Source organism: Pteropus vampyrus, unplaced genomic scaffold, assembly GCF_000151845.1.
Source record: "Pteropus vampyrus isolate Shadow unplaced genomic scaffold, Pvam_2.0 Scaffold336, whole genome shotgun sequence".
NCBI classification, from domain to species: domain Eukaryota; kingdom Metazoa; phylum Chordata; class Mammalia; order Chiroptera; family Pteropodidae; genus Pteropus; species Pteropus vampyrus.
In genome coordinates this window covers 2100586-2118742 of record NW_011889117.1, presented here as the reverse complement: position 1 = coordinate 2118742, position 18157 = coordinate 2100586, and the positions used below count along the sequence as shown (strand labels likewise).

At 50.6% G+C, this 18157-nt stretch overlaps 2 protein-coding genes across 4 annotated transcripts in view; both read left to right on the top strand.

Annotated features, from left to right (window-relative positions):
• The window catches only part of LOC105304308 (ubiquinol-cytochrome-c reductase complex assembly factor 1), an 86974-nt gene extending 83944 nt beyond the window's left edge, over positions 1 to 3030 (top strand). For all 3 annotated transcript variants that reach the window (XM_023522239.1, XM_011378321.2, XM_011378320.2), the window contains one exon: positions 1529 to 3030. In XM_023522239.1, the coding sequence (XP_023378007.1) occupies positions 1529 to 1663 (135 nt within the window). In that variant the 3' untranslated portion in view covers positions 1664 to 3030. The remainder of the gene's footprint in view (positions 1 to 1528) is intronic.
• An 8929-nt stretch (positions 3031 to 11959) lies between these two features.
• FAM83C (family with sequence similarity 83 member C) lies at positions 11960 to 18145 on the top strand. The gene is made up of 4 exons (XM_011378319.2): positions 11960 to 12787; positions 14820 to 14987; positions 15203 to 15327; positions 15839 to 18145. Exons 1-4 carry the CDS (start codon positions 12275 to 12277, stop codon positions 17268 to 17270), a joined length of 2238 nt encoding a protein of 745 aa, XP_011376621.1. The 5' UTR covers positions 11960 to 12274; the 3' UTR covers positions 17271 to 18145.
• The last annotated feature ends 12 nt before the right edge of the window (positions 18146 to 18157 follow it).

The window sequence follows — 18157 nt, the reverse complement described above, 5'->3', positions numbered from 1 at the left end:
TCAACAAACCTTTTGAGTACCTACTGTGCCAGGCATTCTGTTCAGAAAGCAAAGATTAATAAATCCTAGTCCTGCCCTCAAGGAGCCAGCTCCTGGTTTGGCAGGGAATCCAGTCAGGTACAAGGCTAACCCCGGAATAAGTCAGGCTGTGATGTGATACAGGTAGGAACAAAGTGCTATGGAAGGCCAGAGAAAGGAAAGACTAAGTCTGACGGAGAGGATCAGGGAAGCTGGGTCCTGAGCAGACTCATCCTGCACCATGCTGCTAGTTAGTGTGATAGATGGCCCAAGACCCAGTGAGAGGTTATGTTTATGTTGAGATTTTTATCCCAGGAGATGGGCATGGTGGTGGCCTTAGGGACTAAATGGAGCAGTTGGAAAGAGGAGTGGGTTTTAGGGAAGATAATGTGTCAGTTCATCTCCTTGCCCTGGAGAACAGCAGGACATGTGGAAATGTAGACTTGAGGTATATGTGAGAGACTGGGGTTCAGTTCGAGGGTCAGCAGCCTGAGAATGAAACAGTAGGAGCGAAGGAATTCTTGGAAGGGGGAGATGATCCAAGGCCTAAGATGAGGCCTTTGGACCCCTGTCCCTTCCCCTTATCCCCCAAATGCCTTCTCACCCCAAAATGGACCTTCATTTTTCTGGATCCAGTGCTGATTCTTGCTCTGATCCAGCTCACCCTAAATTTTGCCTGGCTACTTGAAAGCATTTCTCATTCTTCTGCTCTCCTTATTAGCAGCAGCCTGGGGAATCCTCCCAGAAACCACCTTTATCTCCTGAGACACAGCCACTCATTAGGTCACCTGCTTCTTGCAGAACTGTTTGATCACACCTCCCTTGCAGCCATTCCTGTCTTCCATCACAGGTGTCCCCTCTCCACAGAGCTGTTTGGGGGGATAAACTCCTCCAGCCATTCTAGAGGGATGAAGCTGGGGCCCACTAACCAGAGTCCGGGCCAACTAACTTGGGGTCAGGGACCACTAGAGGACAGCAGAGATGTGCATAGTTAAAAAAAAAAGTTCTAGTGTACATATGTTCTATAATTTAATCTTGTCATTTAATCACGTCCTGTGGGTGTACAGTACTATCCCCTCTCTCAGACAAGGAAACTTAACATCTCACAGAAGGGCATTTGGCTCATCTTGGGTTCCATTGCCACTCTGAATGGACACACACACACCCCTACCTCAAGGATGTGTCTCCCCAATACATCCCCCCTAGAAAGTTCTTTCAGTCCAGAAAGTCAGGGCTTTTGTGTCTAACTGTTTAAAGGCATGATGGGGAATTCCCTAAAGCCTTCCCAGTGAGCTTCCCCAGTGACTCGTTTTGCCAAACCTCAAGTGAAATAAATCTGGGAGATCAGAGACACCCCCAACCCTGCCCGCCGCCAGCCTGGAAGCTAGGATGGTCAGAAGTTTCCTCATGGCCCCTCCTCTTCCTCTCTTTTAGAAGGCTGTTTCCTTATGCCACCTGATGTCTGTCCTGCCTTGTCCCTTTCCTTTGTTTTCTGCCCTCCTGGTTGCAGATTCAGTACCTGGACTCCATGAATGGTGAGGATCTGCTTCTGACAGGGGAGGTGAGCTGGCGCCCTCTGGTGGAGAAGAATCCTCAAAGCATCCTGAAGCCCCATTCTCCAATTTATAACGATGAAGGTCTTTGACCGTCTGGTCGCTCTGAACAGCTGGCCAGCTTGCTTTGAAGAACCACCAGCAGAGAGGTGCCTGTTTGGCCCAGGACCCTGCAGAAAGTGGCGTGAACTGACCTATGAACAGTATCTGTCAAATACCTGGCCCCATTTGTGTTGATTTTCCTCTTAATATGCCCAGGAATCTGATCTGGTGGAGTGCAGTGCTGGGAAAAGCTCTTCTGGGGTGTCCTCTTCCTCAAGTGAAGCCCTGAACAAGAGCTCCTCAGTACACATTCCTCAAGCCCCCTCTAACAACCTTGTGATTGACAGCTTTCCCTAAAGGCTGCGGAAGGGATGGAGTAGATTAGGAAGGGGACACCCCCACCAAGGGCCCACTGTGGCCTAGGAGCAGTTGGTAATGCTGCTGAGTCAAGACTGGTAACCATGCTCTGTCCCCTGGCTTTGAGCCATGGGTTGAGTTTGACATTAAAAGAAACAGACTTAACTCTGCCATGACTCTTCTTTATTCCAGGGTCTTTTAGAAACTTATCTGAGGTGGCGGATGCTATAAGCTGAGGTGGACCCTTAGCTCAGAGACAGGGACAAGGAAAGGATCAGGAGGGTCTCTGCTGCTGCTTTTGTCTCCAGTTCACGGAGTTGTGGCCCGCCAAGCCACAGCCTGCCCGGCCCTGTCCTTTGGGGCCCCCAAGGCCTCTGATGGCCAGGGGCTTCTCATATCCTAAGTCATTTGGAAAGAGGCCTCAAGAACAAAGGTCCCTTTGTCACCCTCCAGTGACCCAGGTGAGAAGCGTGCTGTCTTTCCTCTCTTAGTTCTCCCCTTATCTGAGATACTGGGGAGAAGAGAACATTCTTCCTGGCTTAGTTGTACCATTTTAAGACCTAGCCCCATGCCCAGCTCTCTATGCCTTTCCCAGCTTCTGGAGCATATGCTGCAGAGCCGCTGTGGTCTGAGCACTTGAGGACCAGTCCCCTCCTGCCTCTGAGTATAGGTCATCTCTTGGGAGATTTTCTTTAAATTGAAAAAAGGGGGCGGGGAACTATATTGCCCCTCCTTCCCCCCATCAAACTTCCTTCATTTAACTTGCTATAAAATGAGTCATATAACGAAACTCTATATGGGTGAGGTATATCCCACTTCTGTGAAAACATTACAAATCAAACCGCCTTCTCTGAGTTTATTTAAGATGCTTTTGTTGCGAGCGGAGCTCTAGAGTGAAGCCTCCTCTGTGTGTGTGAGATAATAACACCTTGTAACTCATTACAGCTGGGCACTATTTACATAAACCAGAGCTGAGCCAGGCAGGAATTTGCTGATTAATTTATTTTTAATGGAGTGAAGTATACCATGCACCAAAATAAACTTTACTGTGTGTACCTAACTGCTCCTGGAATGGATGGAAAAATTAATGGAACAGATTTTGGCTCCCAACTCTGCACATTAATTCATATATAAAAGTTATTTGAGCTTAACCCATTTGCTGCCCACGGCAGCTTCCCAGCCACAGATCCCAGTTCAGCTACTGGGCTTGTTTTAGAATCATGGAATCTCCGATTTGGAAGGAACTTTTGAGGTCTTTTAGTCCAGCTTTGGTTCAGAACTTGACTCCCCTTCTCAACATCCCAGTTGGCCTGTGTTCACACGGGCCATATATGAATACTTCAGCAGCAGACGGTCCTGGCCTCAGAGTCATGTCCTGTCTCCACAGATGAGTAACCATCAAACATTGCATGCATCTTGTACACAGAACTGCGTTTCAAAGAGCCAAATCCGTTTATCATGTATGTGATGTCCCAAAGCTCTTACTTTCTGTCAGTATCTTTCATTGACTATGTCCCACCTCCCATTCAAGATAAAATCCAGGCTCCTTGGAGGCTGCAAAGCTCATCTTAATTTGACCCCTGCCTGTTTTTGTCAGTCTCTAACCTATTTCTTCCCTGAACAAACTGAACCACTTGGGGTTACCTGAGGAGACCACCCTATGTTTTTCCTCTACCTGGATCCTCTTCCTCCCTCTTCTGACTAAAGAAATTCCACCTGTCCTCAAATACCCTCCTCTCCTGTCCGCCCCAGGTGATATCCTCTGGTGAAACCATTTTTACACCCACCTTCCATCCTGCACTGTGAGCTCCTTCAACGTGGGCACTATGTTTGGGCCAGTCGCTTTTGTTTCTCCAGTGCCCATAGAGTGCCTGGCTCCTAGTAGGCATCAGTGTAAGCTTTGATAAACAAAAGAAGGAATGAATGACTAAAGCAAGTATCAGTTACAACCCCAACAACAACAAAAAAGCCCCTTTCTCTTAGTCTGACCTACAGTTCAGTTTATTTTAGCAATTTGGTAGGAAGTACTTCCTTTGGCCTTTGCTGTAGAAACAAAACATTCATTCTCTAGCTAAATAAATATTTTTTCTATTGTGAATTGTTACTATACAAAACAAGAGAAGGAGATGATTTCTTGCCCTCGGGGAGATTGCTCTCTAGGAATAGTTTTTTCATGTATACTTCCAGAAAGGATCACAGCAAATTAAGAGACACAGTTATAATAAAACTGCAAAACAAAACTAAACTTAAGATGCAAGTATTGAGAGGAAAGAGAAGGAAAATCATCATCTTAGAAAACCTAGGCTGCTAATATCCCAACTTTCGTATGACTTTTAGGGTAATTCATGAAGTGTTTTTATTGCATTATCACAGCAGTCCTATAAATAAATATTATCCTCATCATTCCTATCCCCTTTACATAAGTGAGGGGACTAAGGATGAGAGAGGTCAGGTGGGTTATCCAGGGTAACAAGGGGCCAGGAGTGCCCCAGCCTACGTCTCCCCAAACTCGGGGCTGTTGCTCTCTGTCCATCTCACACTGCCTCCTTCAGGTCAGTGAGGAAATCTGCAATTGAGTACAAAACTTTGCTGAGCTTCCTGGCAGCGGGAGGCAGAGCGGGAAAAGTCTTAAGGTTACGTAGTTCCCATTGTTACATAAAAGGAAGTGTACTTATTCATCAGAAGAAACAAATGTTTTCCTCACTCTTTGGAGAAAAATATTATAAGGGTTTTAAATGAGAAATACTGATCAATGAATGACTAGTACCCCTAAGATTTCTTTTTGCCTAAAATTTTAAAAATCATAAATGCTATTTCTTACATCAGGCTAAGATTAAAAGCTCAGGCCACAATTCAGCCAATATCTTTTCTGCGATTGTTTTGTGCCAGACACTGCTTGGTATTTTCATTTTTTATCTCATTTAATCCTCTGGCAATTCTGTGAGGTAAGTGTTGTTAAGCTCATGTTACCACTGAGGGAAACTGAAGCTCAGGGGGGCTTCCTGCATTTGCACTGCATGCAGCCTCGGGTGGTTCCAACATCCACGTCCAATGCTTTTAGTTCTAGAAAGAGTACCAGGTGGGGAAAGGGTCAGTTGTGCTACAATTTAAAAGTAAAAGGAAACCTAAAGCAATATTCCAGCCACATGGGGTTGTGTGGGCGCATACACATAGGGACAGGAAAAACCAGAACAAGGGGGTTAGAAATTAGAAAAGCCTTGAAGGGATTTGGGACATACAGGATGGGCAAGTTTCAGGTAAGAACAGGAAGCAAGGAGCTGCCCAGGAAAAGGCACAGAACAGGAAGGTCTTCAAACTCAAGTGGACCAGCTGAGCTGTTTGCCAAGGGAAGAAAGGGTTGCAGAGATGTGGGTGGGGCCGTGGACGGGGATAACCTGGGTAATGCTGCATTTGACAGATGACAGGGAGCCACCTGCATTCTTGGACAGGACTGACCTTACGGGAGTGAAGATGCACAGCAGTGTGCAGGGTGGATTGGATGAGTCAGGAAGGGATTCTAGACATCCAAGCTTGAGGGCCCGGGTGGTGATTGTAGGATTTAAATGAAGTTCAAGCCCCAGAGACATTTCAGAGAAAAAAAATCTCAGCTCTCCTCTAGCTGGGAGATGGAGAGATGGGGCTGTCTGGCAGAAGAAGGGAGCGTAGAAGAATCCTCTATGTGTTGTGTTTTTTTCAAGTGCTAATTACAGTGACCTATGATGCAGGCTTGCCCACATCATACAACAGGGCAACAGAGCCACCGAGAAGAAACCACTTACTGGTGAAAGGTGACCCCACAGCAGAGCTGAAGAGTCTCATGTCTTCTGAGCCCGACCCCGTTGCTTTTGGTGCACCTTGGTTGTACGTGCATGGGGAGCCAGTCTGGTGGAAGACTTTGAAGATAGAGATCCCCAGGAAGGGCAAGGGCACAGGGCAGGAGTAGACCTTGGGATGATTAGGACAGAGGCCAAGGACTGGTCTAGTCTTGAGTATAGAAGGGACACTTGACATCACAAAATTAGATGAGCTCCCGGAGGCAGAGGGTAATGCATTTACAGGGGGTGGTAGGAAGAGCAGGAACTGGCGCAGGAGGGAAAATCTGGAGAAGAGTCTGGGGAGAGGAAAGCTAGGAGGAGGCTTTCAGTGCTGCACACTTCAGACGGGGGCCAGGGAGTAAGTGGGTGTGTGGTAAGGCTTTAGACTATTTCAGGAACAGGATTTTTGAGAGAATACAGGTTGCTAAAGGTTAAGAAGACAGGGTGTGTTGGCAGCTGTGGTGTCTTGGGAGGTGCCTAGCTGGGCAGAAATGGAAAAAAATGGGACAAGAGTTAAAAGAGCAGGGTAAAAAATAACAACAAAAACTAAGGTCACCTGAGCACAGTAAAAAACTAAGGCCACTTGAGCACAGGAAAAAGCTTAAAATGTGGAGAGTGGGAAGGAGTCTGAATAAATGTAAACTACTTAGTGGAAGGAAACTTTCATGAATGTTAGGTGGCATTGTTGTTATTATTTTATTATTATATCCCTCTGCAAGTGGAAGTCTTGTCTTGAGAACTGGGGCTGGGCTTTGCAGAGAGAGGGGTGGGGGGGACCATTTCCTGAGAACAAGCATTGGAGAACAGATGGAGGACAAGGGATTTCTGAGGTGAGGGCTGAGAGGCAAGGGGGAGCTCATGTTAGTCTGGACACTGAAGGAATCTAGAGTTTATCAGCCATTGGGGTGAAGGGGGAAGGAGGGAAGCTGGCAGGTTTGTGGGCAGAGAGAACCAGATAGTCTCAAAGTGTTTGAACTTTTCCCTTGGGAGCAGCCCTCCTGTACTTGTCCTGGTTCTGCCCACATCTGGCCTTCTCCCCACTGCATGCTACCATGTCTTGCCCACCCCGTCTCCTGGGTTGGGCCTTAGGTAGGGGTAAGCCAAACCTCAGGCCTCTGGCCGTGATCCTCTACCTACTTAGCCCTGCCCCAGTGTTGACCTTACCCATCACAAATTTTCTGTGGTTTCCAGGGGACTTCCCTTGAGACATACTGGTGAGTTTAGGACCCAGACCCTGCCCAAGTTCCATACCCCCCTCCCCTCTATTGACTGGGGAATTTCCAGGAAGAGTCTTCATGCTCTAAAGTGATAGAATACAATGTGAGCACTACAGGGGACTTGGAGACCCCCAGCCCAGCCGGCTCGCTTTACGGGTGGGAGGCTGAGGCCCTGAGAGGCTCACATGAGGTTTCACAGTCAGGAAACAGAACCCGTAGGCTTGTGCTGGCTTGCTCATTCCCTCTTTTTCTCTTTCCCTGTGGCCAGAAATAGCTCTTTCACCTTCTGGTCACCATCAGGGAAAAAGCCTGCCACAGGGCTGTACCCTAGTTGAAGGTGGGGGTAAGGACATGGTTCCTCTAAGGTTCCAGAATGGGTCATGAGCTCTAAACCCCAAGCACTTGGTTTATACCTTGGCTGAATCTGTGGCTTATAATTATTTATGAGTCTGCCTTTCCCACTAAACCGAGTTCCTCCAGGGCAGAGACCAAGTCTTACTCACCTTCAGAACCAAAATACTGGCCTCCAGTAGGTATTAAATACATGCAGGGTGGATTGGATGCTCAGAGGAAGAGGGGAGGGAATGGGATGGGATGAAGAGGAAAGGTAGCTGGATCAATAATGTTGTGGGCTTAAGAGGTCAGTAGATAAGATCTCTCTCTTCCCTGCCCAAGTTCAGAAGGATTTGAGAAATAAAAGAGAGAAACCCAGAATGATTTGAGCTCAGCTCCTCCCCTACCCACCCATCAGACAAGCCATGCCCTCTCCACTGGGAAGGAGCAGGTACTGGAGGTAGAAGAGAAGCAGGAGTGGTCCTCTCACACTTCCCCTCTGGAGAATGGAGCGGGAAATCTCTCCTTACGGAAACGAGGAGTGGGGACAAGTCTCCTACCATTGGATGGGAAGAGATAGAGGGGATGGAAGGAACGATGTGAAGGAAAGGATGAGACCCCATTGTCACAGACCCAGACCCAGACCCAGACAGCTTCCTGAATTAGAACGCCAAAATTCTCATTCCTTGTTGTCCTGAGTGCTAGGTGTTGGAGGGAGGTATGAGTGCTTGTCTGTGTATGTAGAGTGGAGAGAGAACCTTGCCTCCTGTGAGCTAGGATGAGAGGCCCAGTCTCAGAGTTGCACTCGACTGACACAGCCTGGGAGGCATGTTCACCTACAGGGCCAGCCTTTGGTCTGGAAGGAGCCAGGGGCTGACCAGGAGACACTCCTGGTTGCTGTTCCATTATTGTTCAGGCCTTTGCCGAGCCCCTGCCTGTCACAGCCAGAAAACCTCTGGAATTCAGCATGGACTGAGCTGCTGCTACTCCTCTCCGTGACTGGACAGAGTAGCCCATTTATTCCTCACAACAACCCGGTGAAGGAGGTGGTGCTGGTCCCATTTTACAGATTCAGCCACTATGTCAGAGTTGTGATTGTTCAACTCACCCCTTAAGTGCCAGAGCCAGTGTGACCTCCTGAGGGCCTCTGCAGTACTCAAGGATAGTGAACCACACCCATCTGGGTTGTTTCTGGGAGTCTGGTACTTTGGGCCACTCTCCCCTGGGGGACTGCTTCCTAAGTTACCCTAAAATACTGCTCTAGGAATTTTGCCAACACCTGCGCCATCGTCTTTATGATGAGAGCCAGCACCTTAGCAAGGCCCTCTTCAGAGTGTGGTTCTAGAGGGCCTTTCTGACAGCTCTTTCCCTGTACCACTGCCCCCACTTCCTTCACCGGGCATGCCCTTAACCCTCTAGTCCTCCAGTCTGGAACGCCCTGCTTGCCATTCTACATGTCTTGAAATATTTCTCATCCTTCAATGTCCAGCTCGAGCCAACCTCTGGGAATCTTTACCACTTGGCCCTATATCTCTGGATCTTGGGTCACTTTGCCTTGATTCAAGGGATTTGGGCACACTCTGGCTCTCTTACTTGCCCTGGCTGCTTTTCCCCAGGAATACGCCCTGACCCAGAGGTATCACGTTAAAGGTGTGTAGCAGGGTTGGCATGAGAGCATCCTGTACCTGGAGGGCTGCAGCCCAGCCTCTGCTCCCACCACCCCCGCAGGACAGTCACCTGCTCAGGCGCCACTCAAGTTGTTCAAGACAAGGCTAAATGGCCCCCAGGAGGGCAGAATGATGCCAGGCAGGCGCCTGACACACCTCCTGGACAGGAAAATATTTTTCTTTCTCTTAATAACAGTTATTAAGGGGACTGTGCCCAACACACTGCAGCTAGGGTCTGGGCTTAGCTATCCATATGGCTCCCATCACCCTGGGTCCCTACCCCTAGGCCCAGGCCCATGGCCAGGATCCATCTACCCTCTTGTTGCCCTTTACCCACTCAGCCCATAGGGAGGGCCTGCCAGTCTTGCAGCCCTAGGGAATTTGATTTGATTTACACATTTTCATTATTAGGATGTTGGGGATCCCTTCAAGTCAGTCTTCCCATCCTTGCAGTCCAGATTTAGAGATAAAGACCACTGACCAGGCGCTCACACACACAAATAGATCTACACCCAGACATGCACACATAAGTACGTATACACAGGTGTGCACACAGGTAAATATACAGTGACATGTGGCTGGATACTTAAAGGCAGTCAAGCAGATGCACAAACATCCAGTATGTACATGTACGTACATGCACAGGTACAGTTCTGCACAGGTATAGGTATATATGTTGAATTGAGCCTTAGGAAATTGCCAATATTCAGTAGTTTTTTACTTACAAAAATGGAATCTAATAAACATGGGCATGGAGGAAAATGTGTCAAAATACTGAGCCAAATTTGTATACCCATATTCAAGCAGCATTATTCACAACAGTCAAAAGGTAGAAATAACCCAAGTGTTCATCAGTGGGTGAATAGATAAACATGGTATATACACACAATGGAATATTACTCAGCCTCAAAAAGGAAGAGAATTCTGAGACAGGCTACAACATGACTGAACCTTGAGGACATTAGCTAAGTGAAATGTGCCAGTCACAAAAGGACAAATACTGTATGATTCCACTTACGTGAGGTACCTAGAGTAGTCAAATTCATAGAAATAGAAAGTAGAGAGGTGGTTACCAGGATGGGAAGAGGAGGAAATGGGAAGCTGTTGTTTAAAGGGTAGTTTTGCAAGAGGAAAAGAGTTCTGGAGATAGATGTGGTTGGTGATGGTCTCACGACAATGTGAATCCACTTAATGCCACTGAACTGTACATACATAGTTAAGATGGTAAACTTTATGTTATATTATGGTTAAGATGGTACACTTGATGTTATGTGCATTTTACCACAATTAAAAAGAAGTTTAAAAAAGACCGAGCCCAAAATATATACCATCAGGTAGATATGTCCACACTCAGGGATAAACATAGGAACTCAGCGACACAGACACAGGGCTACCTCCCCGCCCAGGAGCACTACTTCAACCCAGATAAGGCCTGGTTCTCCCCTTAGACAAATCTGGAGATAAGGCCCTAATGAAGGCCCTGCCACCTCAGCTACCCCCACAGCTCATTACCCTCCCACAGTCTGGCTCTGCTTACTAAAACCCCTGCCCCTCACATACCACCCCAGCCCCAGGGAAGGGCCTCTTGAACACCTGGTGCTCCAATTTCTGGCCCTAACTCTGAGATGGGATGGAATGTTCCTTGGCCTTGTCCCCCCACTTTTAGACGACTTAAAAACAAAGCCCATTCCCATTCATCTTTGGTCCCAGGGGCCAGCTGGACATAGGGGGCCCCTAAATCTCCCTCCTGCCCCTTGTGCATGTGTTGGACCCTGTATGAAGTTCTGTGGACATAGAAGAACCTGTGCTCTGGACATGATCACAGATAAACCAGTTGCAATCATTACTAACCAGGGTCTTGAGACACAGCGTTAGATTTCCTGCTCTCCTGGCCCTCCCCATTGGACCTTGTCCCTCCATAGAAAGGTGGTCCCTCAGGCTGGCACTGTGCACCATTGTGACCACTTCTGCCTGCCCTGCTTCCCCAACGAGCTGCTGCCTGCTGATCCCCCGCCTCCCTTCCCCAGAGCAATGCCTCCCACCCATGCTCTTCAGGACTCTGGGACTTTGGCTCTTGTTAAGAGCAGAGATAAGAAATCTGCCAGCCCTTTTTGCCTCCTGACTTTGCAGTGTGTTTCTCCTAGCCTCTGAAAGAAACTTTCTCACTAACCATTTAATACTCAGCTCCTGAGGAGAGGAGGAAGGCTGTGGTCTGGCCCCCACCAGGACAAAGAACTTCTCCAGAGTTGAAGGTGTTGGAAATGCAGCCATCTGGAACAGCATTCCAGGGGTGGGCCTCAGCCCACTGCCCCAGATGCACCAAGGGCACCTGTTAAAAAAGCAGGTTCCAGAAGCCTACTCAAGTGGGTGGAGCCTGGGGATCTGCATTTTAACACATCCTGGCCATTCTTGGGGACTCTCGGGTGAGAGCCGCTATTCTAGACTCTTGCAGAATGGGCTCAGAACTGGGTGAGGGTGGGACAGGCGACTGTGAGTGCCACAGTTAGGGAGGTGGAGAATGGCAGGACTATTATGGGAGCAAAAAGAGGCCTAGAAAGGGGACAGATAGGTGATGTCCTTGGCAATTTTGTGTGACACTCCCTTTAGCTCTTATTTAGGGCCTGTGTGCAGGTGTGCTGAGGCTTGCAATATCCATCATGATAGGTTTGGGGTATGGACATTCTTTGAATTAGTGTTTGGGTCAGTTGAAATGTGATCAAAATGTGTAGTCTGCACATATCAGCCTTTGTCAACTCTCAGTATGTCAGTCAGCCTGTCTGCTTGTGTGTTCATGTCTTTACCTTGGTGTCTTGAGTCATTCATCCACCCTAGTATATGCACGTGTGTGTGTGTGTGTGTGTGTCCGTCCATGCATAGGCCTGGGCCCCTCTGAACCATAATACAACCTCATGGGGGCTCTGAGAGGTTAGGATTTGCTAGGAGCCTGGTGAGGATGGGGGAGGCAATGCTAGGGTGGGGCGGGAGAGAGATGAGGGCAGGAGTGTGCTGAGGGCCTACCACTGACTTTCCCCTTGGAGGGCAAGTCCTAACAGCAGGCAGACAGGTGGGGCTGACCTGACAGGTTCCAGAAGCCAGGGGCAATGAGGCGGAGCTTAGCTCTCTGACTTAGGGCGGCAACGTGTTGGGGGCCCCGTCACACACGGGGTGGACAGGCAGGAGACGGGTTTGCTGGTATCTTCTTCCTGCTGTAGCCAGCCCAGGACAGAGGCCATGGAGACCGTTGGAGGGTGATAGCAGCCAGGTGGACAGGCATGTTTGGAGGCCTAAGGCCTGGGAGTCCGGGAGCCCAGGGTATGGCAGGATCCCTGCGGGGCAGGGTGGAGGAGCTGAAGCGGCCTTGGTGGCGGGAGAGCTCACCACTGGTGCTTCAGCACAGCGAGGCTGCCCGGCTGGCAACCGATGCCCTTCTGGAGCGGGGCGAGGCTGCCTACCTTCAAGTCATCTCTGAGGAGCGGGAACTGCCCTTCTTGAGCGCCCTGGATGTGGACTACATGACCAGCCATGTGCATGGGGGTCCTGAGCTTGGCGCGGCCCAGGGACTGGAGGCCTCAGGGCCCGACCGCCTCAGCCTGATCTCCGAAGTCACTTCGGGCACTTACTTTCCCATGGCCTCTGACACAGAACCCCCAGACCTGGACTTGGGCTGGCCTGAGGTTCCACAGGCCACGGGCTTCGGCCCCACCCAGGCTGTGGTTCACTTCCAACGGGACAAGACCAAGAACATCAAAGACCTTCTGCGTTTCCTCTTTAGTCAGGCACGCACGGTAAGGCCCTCACCTCTCCAGATATTCATTTCACAGATATGGAAAACAGGCCAGGGAAGGGAAGGGACAAGCCCACGGACATACAGCAGCTTAGGGGCAGCACTGGGACTAGAACTTCTGCCCTCTATCAGATCACAGGCTCTTAGACAGTGCAAGTGTTTTATTTACCTTGGTAACCCCTTGGCACTCGACATTATGGATAAGCAGGGAATAGTGGGTGGCCTTCAGGGACTCCACGAACACCCTGAAAATGCATGCAAATTGTCCATATTGCAGTGGGGGATCCTCTCTGCTTCTTTCTTGGGAGAGGGTCTGTGGCCTTCATCAGATTCTCAAAAAGGTTTATGATTCCCAAACTAAGAACCTCAACCTTGGTGAACATCTGAGCCACCTTTTGACTTACACAGAACAAAACTGAGGCCAGAGAGGGTCTGGGGCTTGCTCAGGAAGGTCCACTCAGTTGGTGAAGAGCTCCGGGCTCGGGGAGACAAGAAGTGGTCCTGACTCAGGCCCTGGGCCCTAGGCACAGCCCTGCCACCTGGTGCATGTCCCCATCTGCCCCTCGCCCCTTGTGCACTGTATCTCTAGCTGGGCCCAAAGGAGACCTCTGACTCAGGAGACAGGAGAATGAAGCAGATGACCCCAGGCAGGATTTGAGGTAGGTTGGCTTCAGTGTCCCTGTCTGGGGAAGCAGCCCAGAGGGTGCCTGCCGCAGAGAGCGGGAGCCAAGATGCTGAGATCCCACCAGCATGAGCCAGCCTGGAAGACCTACCTGCACCCCAGGCAGGGGAGGACCAGGCCTAATTGGCACCGGGAATGGAGTTATTAGTGTGCTGTGGCTGCTGTCGTCACCCCTGCTTCTCTGATCTTTTCTGCCTGTTCTTGTTCTCTCTACTCCTGGCCAGGCCTGTGCCATGGACTAGGGCATCCCCCAGAGCCTTGCCTCCTCACCCCTATCTAGACCTTCCACCTCTGGGCCAGAAGCCAGGCTTCCGCTCTGGGCTGTCACTGACTGAGTGACCTCAGGAAGGGCTTCCTTCCCCTTCCACCCCATGTCCTTGTTGTTAAGGAGGCAGCAGGAAAGGAATATTTATTAAGCTTCTGTTGTGTGTTGAGTATTTTCACATTTCATTCTGAGATGTAGCTGTCATTATTTCCATTAGCTGATGAGTAGGTCGAGGCTTCCAGAGGTGAAGCAACTCACCCAAGGCTGTATCACTAGCAGTAGCAGGTTTGAACCCAGTTCTGTGTGGCTCCAGTTGGAGGGCTTTGCTCTGTGCCTCCTCCCTCTCAGCCTGGACTAGGAGAGAAGGTTCTCACAGCAGATATATGCAATGGGAAGGGACACGTGGGGGCTTGGCGGTGCCAGGGATTTTTCAGAGCTTCTTTGAGGCAGCCCGTTATGAGGGAGGCCACAGGCACCAGCCCCTCCACTGAGCAGAAAACCTGGTACCATGTGGCATTGGTGGAAGTGAGGGAGTCTCTGGGTATAAGATGTCACACATATCTCTGTAGCTTCACAGGGACTGAGGCAGGTCTGGCAAAGGGCGTTGAAGACCCCAGTAACTGGCTTGCACTCTGATCCTTGAGAAGGGAGCCTCAGACAGTCCCTGGGCCAGAGCTAGTGGGGAGAGTGAGTGAGGACCTAGACTGGGAATTGGGGTCTGGGTTCTGCTTCTGACTCTTTCCCCCTTCTGGGCCTCAGTTTCCTCATATGTAGAGTGGAGCGTTAGACTAGTACAGTTGATCCACAGACATCTTTGAGAATCTTATGAAAAAAAAAAAACGCACACAAAGGACTTTAAGACAGTCCTTAGGGGAAAAAAAATGCACACAAAGGACTTTAAGACAGTGAAACCACCTTGTGTCTAAGTTAAGACCCCCTGGGCTAGGTCATCGCTAAAAATCCTTCCCAGTTTTTTTGCTGGCTCTGGCCTGATTTTCCGTCCAGTGCTCTTTTCCTGGGATCCAGCCCCTACCCCTGGGCTGGGCAGTGCCCCTGGCAAGGCTGAGCTTCCCCTCCCTCCCTCAGGTGGTAGCTGTGGTGATGGACATATTCACTGACATGGAGCTCCTATGTGACCTCATGGAGGCCTCTAGTAGGCGTGGTGTCCCCGTTTACCTTCTCCTGGCTCAGGAGCACCTGAGGCACTTCCTGGAGATGTGCTACAAGATGGACCTCAATGGAGGGCACCTGCCGGTCAGTAAGGGACAGAGGCTGTAACCAGGGGGTGGGGTGGGGAGTCAGAAAGGGCAGAAGAGTCAGTTGGGGGTCAGTGAGCATTGGGGGTCAACAGGAATGGGGAAGTGGATTCCCTTAGCTGTTTAAGGCTCAGACACCCCATGGGCTTTAGACATGGCTTGAGTCTCATTTTCTCAAAGTCAGCCCCCAACCTTCATCCCTTCTTGGTCCAGAACATGCGTGTGCGAAGCACCTGTGGGGACACATACTGCAGCAAGGCAGGCCGCCGCTTCACCGGGCAGGCCTTGGAGAAGTTCGTCATCATCGACTGTGAGCAGGTGGTGGCGGGCAGCTACAGGTGAGCAAGTGGGATGGAGGGGAGAGGGGCCTGGGGCTGGGCCACTGGCTGACAAAGGCACCTGAGATCTGGCAGCTTTGAACTTTCCTTCATTCATCCCTTTTCCAATATGAACTGAGCAGCTGCCCCGTGCCAGGCATTGTGCAGGGGGCTCAGTGGACAGTGTGGGTAGCGAGACAGGCCCAGGCTGGGACTTGGAGGTGCTAGCTCTGTGGGAGGACTTTAATGCCATTGGCACAGGATATAACAGTTGCACTTTGGAACTGGAGGGACTTCAGGGAACTTGCCCTGGTCCATTTTACAGGCGGGGAAGTTAAGATCCTGTGATGGAAAACCATGTGTCCAAGTCCACTAAGCTGGCTAGGACTTGCACAGACTCTGGACTCAGAGGTCTGCCCCTCATTTGGCCCTCATGGTGGTAGAGTTGTCTTGGTATGATCTTCTGGTTGTGACACCTGCCTAGCCCCAGGGTCCTACAATTTGCCTCCTGACCCTGACCCTCTGCCTCCAGCTTCACCTGGCTTTGCAGCCAGGCCCACACTAGCATGGTCCTGCAGCTGAGGGGATGCATCGTGGAAGACTTTGACCGGGAGTTCCGCTGTCTGTATGCTGAGTCACAGCCTGTGGAGGGCTTCTGCGGCGGTGAGGATCCCAGGGCACTGTGCCCTCCCCCAGTGGCCCGGGCCTTCAGGCCTGGTATCCTAAGTCCTATGTCCTCATCACCATCCAGCACCAGCCTCAGCAGCATCAAGTGCTCCCCTCTCATGGGCTGTTCTTCCTACCTCACTCTACCAGGAGGCGGTGGCCGCAGTGACACGGGTATGGGGTCCTCATCCCCAGGCCCTGCTCGTCGTGAGGCCAGTGGCCAACCCTTCCTGCAACGTCAGCTGTCAGATCCTAACCATGGCTCCCCACCAGGACCCTACAGGGCCAACCTGGGCAAGTTGGGGGCATCCCCATGGTCCCAGTCTTCCCCTGCCCTTAACCACAACAGAAACAGCCCCTTGACCCGGACAGTAGGGTCACCTCTGCTTGCTCCCCCACGCCCCTTCCTCTCCTTCCCCCGGGGTGTCCCAGTCCTGTCCCGGCTCCCAGAGAATGAGCTCCCAGGAAGCCAGGAACCTAGCCCCCCACAAGGCCGCTGGGTACATGGCACAGCCCTAGAGACAGTGGAGGAGAAGAAGGTGTCTCTGAGTCAGAGCCATGGCCAGGTGGATCTCCTCGCCCCCTTCCCCAGAGCCCGAGAAGCAGGAGGCCCTGATTCTGGGGTTACTCCCAACTCAGGCTCCCTTTGGCCTAGAGAACAGACCTCAGGGGACAGGAAGTTGTCCTCAAACCAGAGATACAACCAGTTGGATCTCCTGCCCCGGGCCCAGAGTGCTGGGGGTGCCCCTGAGTCAGGTTCTCCCAGACCTGGCGATAGGACCCCAGAGGACAAGAGACTGTCTTCAAACCACAGCCATGGCCAACTGGACCTCTTGATACAGCACCCCATGGCTAGGGGCTCCAGAGCGTCCCCTGAAGCCAAGTCCTCAGCCAGGGCTGGCAAGCAGAGTCCAGATGAGCGACGGCAGACCCTGGGCCACAGCCAGCTGGACCTCATCACAAAGTTTGGCCCATTCCGGGGTGAGGGGCCTGGGCCCAATGGTCTCCCTGGACCAGGCCCTGCCCGCAAGCCTGGAGTGGGCTCTGAGGATGAGAAGCGGCTGACTCTGGGCCACAGCAAGCTGGACCTCATCACCAAGTATCATCAATTGCAGGGTGCCAGGCAGGGAACTGAGCCTGGCCTTCCTGGGGGCCCCACAGGTGGCCAGCACAATGGCAGTAGCAATGGACCATCTGGGGATGAGAAACGGTTGACCTTGGGCCACAGCAAACTGGACCTCATCACTAAGTACAACAAGTCCAAGTTCAAGCTGCTCCGAAGCCGCTTTGAGTCCTAGTCTTGCTCCCTGCAGAGAAACATTCCTCCTCCATCTGCTGAGACTAGGTTTGCTCTGGGTGGGAGATCAGGCAGGGGATGCGTGGGGAGGAGAGGGTGTCTAGAAGCCCAGTTTAGATACTCCCTGGGCTCAGGATGCTTGCTTACACACACACACACACATACACACATACATGGGAAAATGGAACCCATAATGTCATTTGCCACTGTGTTGGGCACGTCACATGGTTACTTCTCATCCTTTATCTTCACAACATCCTACAAGGTAGCCCTCTAGTAGATATACAATTCTAGGATCTTAGGTGTTATCTTCTCTATTTTATAAATGTGGAAGCTGAGGCCCAGAAAGTTGGATAACTTGCTTGGAATCAGGTCTAAGTAAATGGCAGAGTAGGAGCCGTGTGTCTCTGACTCTTAAGATTGTGTTTTTGCACAGACATGACACATGATATCGACAGTTCTTATGTCCCCATGCACACAAAATACGCACATCATAGAGATGCCCCAAATGCCTGTATAATATACATAACACACTCACAGTGTTCACACCCACAACTGCACACCCACAAACACAATAAATGTCATTTGGCTAAATGAATGGCTACATAAAATATATGCATTCAGTCACATTGTAGATCCCTCAAGATCCACAGACCATAAATATGCACTAAACACACACACACACACACACACACAGCACGTACCAACTAGTATTTTCTTGTACCTAAGCTGTGTACCCTGCCCTGCTGGGGATGACATAGGGCTGACAAATAAATCAGACACAGTCCCTGGGTTAAATGCATAAACCACTGGCCAGCAAAACAAGGCTGTATCTAATTAAAGGCTAACCAGTGACAGAGTGTGGTAAGGAATGAAGGGCAGAGAATT